This window comes from Melanostigma gelatinosum (genome assembly GCF_949748355.1).
Source record: "Melanostigma gelatinosum genome assembly, chromosome: 23".
NCBI classification, from domain to species: domain Eukaryota; kingdom Metazoa; phylum Chordata; class Actinopteri; order Perciformes; family Zoarcidae; genus Melanostigma; species Melanostigma gelatinosum.
In genome coordinates, this window is record NC_136656.1 from 14,089,990 (window position 1) to 14,098,497 (window position 8,508).

General features: G+C 44.2%; 2 protein-coding genes across 3 annotated transcripts in view; one reads left to right on the plus strand and one right to left on the minus strand.

Moving 5' to 3' along the window:
- Positions 1–623: 623 nt before the first annotated feature.
- Positions 624–1,871, minus strand: LOC306796855 (general transcription factor II-I repeat domain-containing protein 2A-like; the record flags this gene model as incomplete). The annotated part of the gene is made up of 1 exon (XM_079295917.1): positions 624–1,871. One exon carries the CDS (start codon positions 1,869–1,871, stop codon positions 624–626), a length of 1,248 nt encoding a protein of 415 aa, XP_079152043.1.
- Positions 1,872–3,587: 1,716 nt separating this feature from the next.
- The window catches only part of LOC306796672 (CDP-diacylglycerol--inositol 3-phosphatidyltransferase-like), an 8,029-nt gene continuing 3,108 nt past the window's right edge, over positions 3,588–8,508 (plus strand). The window contains exons 1-2 of one of the 2 annotated variants that reach the window (XM_079295729.1): positions 3,593–3,719; positions 8,297–8,483. Coding sequence is in view for 1 of the 2 variants with exons in the window: in XM_079295728.1 (XP_079151854.1) it covers positions 3,677–3,719 (43 nt within the window). In the remaining variant the exon portion in view is untranslated. Of the gene's footprint in view, positions 3,720–8,296; positions 8,484–8,508 lie in introns of both variants that reach the window. The other variant, XM_079295728.1, reaches the window with a different exon arrangement.

Sequence of the window (8,508 nt, forward strand, 5' to 3'; positions counted from 1 at the left end):
CGTGTTCTTCAGAGCGTGAACGTGTTCTTCAGAACATGAACGGGTTCTTCAGAACATGAATGGTTCTTCAGAGCGTGAACGTGTTCTTCAGAGCGTGAACGTGTTCTTCAGAGCATGAACGGTTCTTCAGAACATGAACGGGTTCTTCAGAACATGAACGGTTCTTCAGAACATGAACGGGTTCTTCAGAGCATGAACGTGTTCTTCAGAGCGTGAACGTGTTCTTCAGAACATGAACGGGTTCTTCAGAACATGAATGGTTCTTCAGAGCGTGAACGTGTTCTTCAGAGCGTGAACGTGTTCTTCAGAACATGAACGGGTTCTTCAGAACATGAACGGGTTCTTCAGAGCGTGAACGGGTTCTTCAGAGCGTGAACGTGTTCTTCAGAGCGTGAACGTGTTCTTCAGAACATGAACGGGTTCTTCAGAACATGAATGGTTCTTCAGAGCGTGAACGTGTTCTTCAGAGCGTGAACGTGTTCTTCAGAACATGAACGGGTTCTTCAGAGCGTGAATGGGTTCTTCAGAGCGTGAACGTGTTCTTCAGAACATGAACGGGTTCTTCAGAACATGAACGGTTCTTCAGAACATGAACGGTTGTTCAGAACATAGGCTTCTCTTGCCTACTCCTTGCTACCAGAGACCTGGCAGCGCTTCCTCTCACACTGCTCAGCCACATTTGGCTTGAGGGAGGAAGCAGTTGAGACCCTCAGTATGGCTTGAAGATGCTCATCAGTCAGTTTGGACCTGTACTTTGACTTATTGAAGTTCATGGTTGAGAAGAGCTTTTCACACAGATATGTGCTCCCAAAAAGGCACATGGTCTGCTTGAACATCCTGGAAAGCTCAGGGAAGGTGGGGGGCAATTCTCTCAAAAATTGTCCAAGCTTGTCTGCTATTCCACTCACCTCCCTGAACTTGGCTTTGAGTTCAGAATTGCACTGCAGGTCAATGAGCTCCATTTGAAGCACAGGAGGGGCATCTTGCACATCAAAGGAGAAGGGGTCAGCAGAGATTTGAAAAGTGTCTCTGTGTGTCTTGAAGTCTGCAAACCTGTGATCAAATTCCTCCTGTAGGTTTACAATGGCATCAGCATACTTCTCACCACTGAATGGTGTGCCCGCACCCATGAGTGCCTTGCATGTTGGGAAATGGCAGAAGTTTGTCTGAGAGAGCTGGGCTTTCCACAACATGAGTTTTGTGGAGAATGCTCTGACGTTGTCAGAGGCAGCACTGACAAGCTGCCCTTGGCCTTGTAACTTCTTGTTCAGTACATTCAGCTCCTGTGTGATGTCAACAAGAAAAGCTAAGTCCATGAGCCATTTGGGATCACTTAGCACAGGAACAGCCATCCCATCCTTCTCCATGAAGGCTTTCACTTCTGCTCTCAACTCAAAGAACCTCTTCAAGGCGTTTCCCCTGCTGAGCCAACGTACCTCGGTGAAGTCGAGGACATCCTCATATGCTGACTTTATTTCCTCTAACAAGGCGCGGAACTGCCTGTGCTTTAAGCCCCTGGATCTAATATGGTTGATGCATTTCACAACAACAGACATCACATTGTCAAACTTCAGGCATTTGCTACAAAGGGCCTGCTGATGGATAATGCAGTGCAGAGCAATGGCCTCCTCCACACCCTCCTCTTCCAGTTTTCTTTGAACAAGTGCCACCAGTCCATTTTTCCTCCCTGTCATTGATGGTGCTCCGTCGGTTGTTATTCCAGCGAACCTCTTCCATGTTAAACCGGCATCCACAATGGCATCACACAGCTGGCGGAATGTCTCCTGAGCGGTGGATTGTCCATGCATTGGAATCACTGTGAGCAACTCCTCCATCACTTCAAAACTGTCATCAACTCCGCGGACATACATTGCGAGCTGCGCATTGTCAGTGATGTCTGTGCTCTCATCAAGAGCAACTGAGAATGCACAGAAATGTTTGGCTTTCTCCCGCAGTTGATCATATCTGTCACCTGACCGGTCAGAATGCGCTCTGCCCCTGTGTTGGCTGAAAGGCTGATGTTGCTAAACTGACTGTTTTTCAGACTGTACTTGCAGCCTGTAACATGCACATTTTTATGAACTCGCCTTCTTTGAATGGCTTTCCCGCCTTGGCGATCATCTCACTCACCACGTAGCTCGCTTCGACTGCCGAGTCACTCGCTTTGTTCGCTTTCTTAAAAAAATCTTGTCGCCTCAGTAAACATGTTTTAAGATCGCCGGCCCGGGCCTCGCGCTCATCTCCTGGTATTTTGTAGACTCCTCGGCATGTCTCTTTGAGTAATGACGTTTGAGGTTGTACTCCTTATGTACCGCGACTTTCTCTGTGCATATAAGACACGTCGGAGTGCCCCGGTGCTCAACAAAAAAACATTCCGTCTCCCACTTTTCCTGGAATTGTCTGTGCTCTTCGCCAACTTTTCTCTTCACGGCAGGTTTTGAGAAAGACATGACTGGGACTGGGTGAGATATATTATATTTTCCTTCCACTTGGTGTCACTCCTGAATCACGTTTCACCCAAGTGACAGTTTCGCTAATTCACATTGTAAATATAAAACGCCCACAACGACTCGCGCAACAACTCGGCAAAAAGGTGCGCGTGAGAAAAAGGTGCGCGTGAGAAAAAGGTGCGCGTGAGAAAAACGCGGGGGCCGCATTCACATTACACTTTTATGTTAGGTAGGGGGCCGCACAATATCGGCTCGTGGGCCGCAATTAGCCGCGAGACTGAGACCCCTGCTCAATCGCAAACACCTGTGTGCCTGAAGCCATTTGAAAATATTCTCCATAGAGATCCTATTGAAAAAATAAAAAGCTTAATAATTCAAAAAGTTTAAAGGTTAGAAATATAAAAAGTCATAGCAGACCTCTGGTGAAAGAGCTGAACATTTTAATAGTTGAATGGTTTCTGTAGCTTAAAAAATGAAGGAGGAGAAGCGGTGCGACGGAAGAAATAGAAGAAGTTGAATAAAGATTCGAAGAACAATAGTAATTAAATCTATCAGATACATTTCGTGAAGTAAAAAGTAAAATATTAACCTCGTGAAGTAGTACAAGTACCATAAATGTGTACTTGAGTACAGTATCCTTCTTGAGTAAAAGTACTAAGTTTCATTCCACTTCTCAAAATAGACAATACTTTAGAACGGCTGATGTTTTGAAACATTATTTTATTTTCGTTTTTTTAATTGAACAATAAACAAACAATACAGAAAACAAACCAACATATTTTATAAGCAATATAAGCATATATATACATACGTATAACGTTATATACGTATGTATATATATGCTTCAGAAGTTACATAAGTTATTATTGATGATGGAAATAGATTAAACTCATCTACTGATTGATTACTTTACTAACTTTTAGGATCTAAAAATAACATCAATGCATTGTGCAGTTTGAACATACCAAAAATGATTTCCAAAATATATTTTAAAGGGTTTTGTTTTGTTTTAAAGATTTTTATTTGGGATTCTTTAACATTAAATTAGTCAACATTACGCTTTTATTTTTGAAAATATAGCGGAAGTCGTGCTCTCGTTGTTGCCCGGAAATAAACTTGATGTTTCTCTTCTGTGAGGAAGTCGTCACTCAACAAACATCCAACTGTCGCTTTTAGTTTAGTTTCTCTTTCAAACACGACGGAGACGAAACGCTGAATCATCCAAGATGGCTAAGGAAAATATCTTCTTCTTCGTTCCCAATTTGATCGGTAGGTTTCCATTGTCAGTTAGCTAGCTAGCTTAGCATTAGCCTTCACACAGTGATTCTGTTGGGAGACAAATCACACCAGATCAACCATGACGTAATCTATCTATCTCAGTTGACGTCACACGGAATCAAGTTTATTTTGTATTGTTTACCTTTTACTTCGTTTATTGTTGTACTTTTAGCTTCTTTGGCCTCCAGAATACAATATGTAACGTAACGATGGCCTGCCTCGGTCGGCGCTAGCTGCTATTGGCATGTCTCGAACGATTCCGTCGTGACGCCCTTTCCGGTCATTACGCTGTCATTTTCTTCGGCGATCGCCAACCAAACGTAAATAATATTAATTCATACATATCAAATAATCTATGGGTCAAATTTCATGAATATATATGGACGTTTATATGTCTAAATACTATAGGAAAGTGACTTTGATGAGAGAAAGCAGAAAGAACGCTCGGGCGACGCTTAAACAGCTCAAACGGAAATTAAGGAGCTTTTATTGCATCATTTGGAGTTGTTGAAGCGTGATATCTTATTGTGAAGGACAGAACTACGGTCCCGGATGTGTTGACAGCATTGATGGTCATTTTTGCGACCCTGGAACAAGTGAATATCCCCGAAAAACCAGCAATACAATACAATTCACTTCAATACAATTGTAGCAGAAGGGAGCATTACCATTCGCAGGGCCTCTGTGTCCCTTTAATTACCAGGCCAATCGCAGTGGGCGGGCATCGCATAAATGCGCCAGGGATCCCCTCTGCTCCCTCCTAACGTCAAACGCGTGTCCCGCTTCCGGTTTGCCGGACATCCGCCGCTGTGCAGGTATGCAGGAATGCAGCAGCATTGTTTCTCCCAGTCATACTGGTCTGGCGTTATATTGGCTTTCATTCTTGTTTTAGACTATCTCTGGCGCTCCCCTCGTCCTGCACAGGTGCAGTGGTGTATAAAGTACTCAAAAGCCATACTTGAGTAAAAGTAAAGATACCTTTCTGGAAAACTACTCCAGTAAAAGTAAAAAGTCACCTATTAGAATACTACTTGAGTAAAAGTCTTAAAGTATCTGATATTTATTGTACTTAAGTACAAAAGTACTTAAGTATCAAAAGTAATTTTCTGATATTAAATGTACATCACAACCTGAACATTAAATGAACATCATAACCTGTTCATTGAAAGTAAAAGTACAAGTAAATGCTGTTCTTAAAAAAGCAAAGGGTCAGAATTTTGAGAATTATGAAGTTTATTCTTTTAAGTGCTGTGGCACCATGACCAAGGACATGGAGCTGTGTTGAACATAATTGGGTCGGCTGTGATCCATTCAGGAGCAACAATGTTCAACATAATATATTGTACATAAGTCTACTTTTGCATCTACTATGAACTTATCATCAATTCTCCGAAAAGCAATATGACACTATGGAGGAGTTGTAACAGTGCGTTTATAAGTCTGCTCATTAGACTAGAGGATGTAGAGGGCCAATGCATAATATTATGTTCAGCAAAACATATCCACTTGATGCATCAGGTCAGTGTTTAGAGAAAGGACTTGTAAACTCCTATGGGCCTGATTTGAACACAACAGGCAAAGGTTTTGCTCAAGCTGAATCTGGAATTGGGCGACTGCTACCATCATAACTCCATCTGATCATCCACAACATGACTCAAATATCAAAACATGATCAATACTAAAGTAACAACCCAGTCATTACTTGAAACTGAAAAATGTTCTGTTCATCTTCAAAAGAAGTTAGTTTTCAAAATTGTGAGAATTCAGTCTCGCTCTTCTTGGGCTGAAGACTAGTCCTGCGATGCTAAATAGCCTTTCACAGGCCGCTGAGGCAGGTAGAGGTGTGTTCAGCTCACAGACAGCTTGCACACAGCTGCGAAGGATTTCACTAATGCTAACTCGAATGCTAACACTAATGCTAACGCTAATGCTGCGCTCTCTCGGCTCCTGTCAATCCTATGGCGTGGTGGCTAGCTATAGCTAACGTTAGCGAACTAGTGCTGCACAACTGTCAACACTTCCTCAGCTCACTAACTCGCTAGCGATCCACTGGTGTTGGTCTTCGTCACCACCGTAGTTTGTTGCGGGAGTAGCAGGTGCTTCCATTTCTGCTTCCATCATGAAATCAGTCATCGTAGAGTGGAATTCTACTCAGGTAGTCGCCCGCTAGCTTATAGCATGTAGCATCCTGGGCATCACTGGGAATCAAAACACCGCGGCATTGAGAGCACGTGTTTTCAATTGTGCATTAACGTGATTAACCAATGATTTAACTTGCTGCTAGGACCACTGATTCAACAAACCTGCTTGCTTGCAGTCTGTGTTCCACCACAGTCCCTGACGCTGGTCTCATGATTCATTTTGTTTCTAAAGATAGATTTGATTTTGTAGCGAGTAACGAAGGTTTCAGGGGAAATGTATCGGAGTCAAAGTATCAGTTTTCTTTGCAAAATGTAGTGAAGTAAAAGTAAAAGTAAACAGAAATATAAGTAGTAAAGTAAAGTACAGATACACAAAAAAACTACTTAAGTACAGTAACGAAGTATTTCTACTTCGTTGCTATACACCACTGCACAGGTGATTCACCTGCGGAGCTGTCGGTGAGTCTCGATTGGGTCCTGATTTAAATATACTCGTGTTCTGTTAGTGACAGTGTCTTGCTTGTCTAGCTGCCAGTAGCTACGCTACATGCCCTCCTCCCCCCTTCTGGAGCCGACGCACATTGCCTGATCGGTAAGGTGATTTTATTCTGTTAGTTTATATACTTTGTGTTAATTATCCTTTTATTAATTTTATGCTATCCCGTATTACAGGGGACTTTTGGTTTGGTTCAAGCGGAACGCCGCCAGAACTGCGGCTACAGCTAACTCTGCGTAAATTAAGGACACTGCTGTTTTGTGTACCGGTGTTTTGTCTATGGCCTTTGTCCAACTAACTGCGTTGGCCTACGGCAGCGGTTCCCAAACTTTTTAGGCCGCGCACCCCCTTCTACATCCCGACCGGGTTCGCGCACCCCCCACCCCCCCCCCCCCCCCTTAAAAAAATAAAAATAAAAGAAGCAACAGAGCCTTTTAAGCCCTCGATAAGAATCGGACCAATGAGAGAACAGTTTGCTCGCGCGTGGCATTTGTTTACAGATTTAGTCCGCTGTTAAATGTTGCAGTGTGAACACAAACCGAACAAAGGAGCAACTGCAACAAAGCAAACGAACTGAAGGTGTGAAAACGCCCTGAAACACTGCAACAAAGTTTCAATAACTTTCAGTGACACAAGGCGTCACTTTTAAAGAGCAATACGGATGCGAGCACACACGCACAGGCTCAGAGGCAGATTATCACATTTAATTTACAATTAATGAGCGACTAATGTAGCCAGGATGTCTTCGGACAAAGCATCGATGCGGCGACACAGTGTTGTTGGACACCGGGATCATGTCCAACTTTTTTGCTTCTTTCTCCCCAATCATACATTCCACCATCTCTCTGGCAGCTGGCGAGCTCACGTCTTCTGCGATTGTGTGCGGTAGCCCCTTTCTCGCTATTCTGTAACCAGATATGAAGCCCGTAGTGCGTCATTTATAGACCAACACATGAATGAGACTGCAGTTGTTTTGGGCTGTTTTGTAACTCCTCCAATTTGGATATAAACAATGTAAGGGGCTTTTGACTTGCACTGGCATGCTTGGTGTTCAGGTGGCGACGTAAATAAGAGCTTCAGACTGTTAGCCAGAACCTCACTGCACACCACGCACTGTGGCTTTGGGGAATCTGCGTTGCCAATCCAAGTGAAGGCCAGACACAGATACTTTTCATCATATTTCCTCTTTTTTTCCCAGTCTGATGCTCACTCTCGTTTCCTCTTCTTTCACCTTGACTCCGCGATGGGCCGATGTGCTCCCGATTTGTCTGTGCTATCCCTTCCTCCTTTTCGGTCTCCTCCGTCTCATCTTCCTCTGACTCTGGCTCGATTTCTTCTCCCGGTCTCTCCCCAACGCACCTCTCCGTTCCCCTCGCCTCCGATTCCTCTCTCTCTCTCTCTGTCCCTCTCCTCTTTTATGACTGATAGCTTCAGATGTCCCACCTGACAGTTTTTAAATTAAAATTACATTTTTTTTAAATATTTAATATTATTACACCATCAGACCGCCATTACACTTTTCCTCTCGCGCACCCCCTAGAGGCAGCTCGCGCACCCCCAGGGGTGCGCGCACCCCACTTTGGGAATCCCTGGCCTACGGGATTCGTGTACTTTGACCGGCGCTGTGTCGCCTACAGAGTCTGACGCTGCTGTTATCAGCACTGCGCTCCTGTCTTGTGCTGGTGTTAGCAGCACCCTTGTTTTAATGAACCACCTTTTTTTAGCCTGAGCCATTCACTTTGTGTATTCTGACCAACGGATGTGAAGGCCCACTCTGGCCTTTAGTGTGTATAGATTGGGTTACTGATCACCCCCCGTGGCTGATCAGCCAACCCGAACTATTGTTGTTGTTTTCCCTTTTGCTTATTTTTGTTTTATTTCCTTTCCTGAGAACCAGAGCATTTTTATAATTGTGTTCTTTGTCCCTGTAGGAGCTGCTAAGCCAAGGTGGTGGGGTTGGTGCTTCCAGGTGGTGGTGTCTCCCTTTGTGTGCTGTGTCGGTTGGTGTGCCCCGGGTTGAGACCCTCACGTGTGGTTGTGTGTGAGTGTTGTGTACACGGGTGATCGGGGTGCCTCCTCTTTCGGGATCCTCACCTGCACTGGTCCACCTCGCCACTGGTAAGCCGCAGTCCTCCTCTTTTTA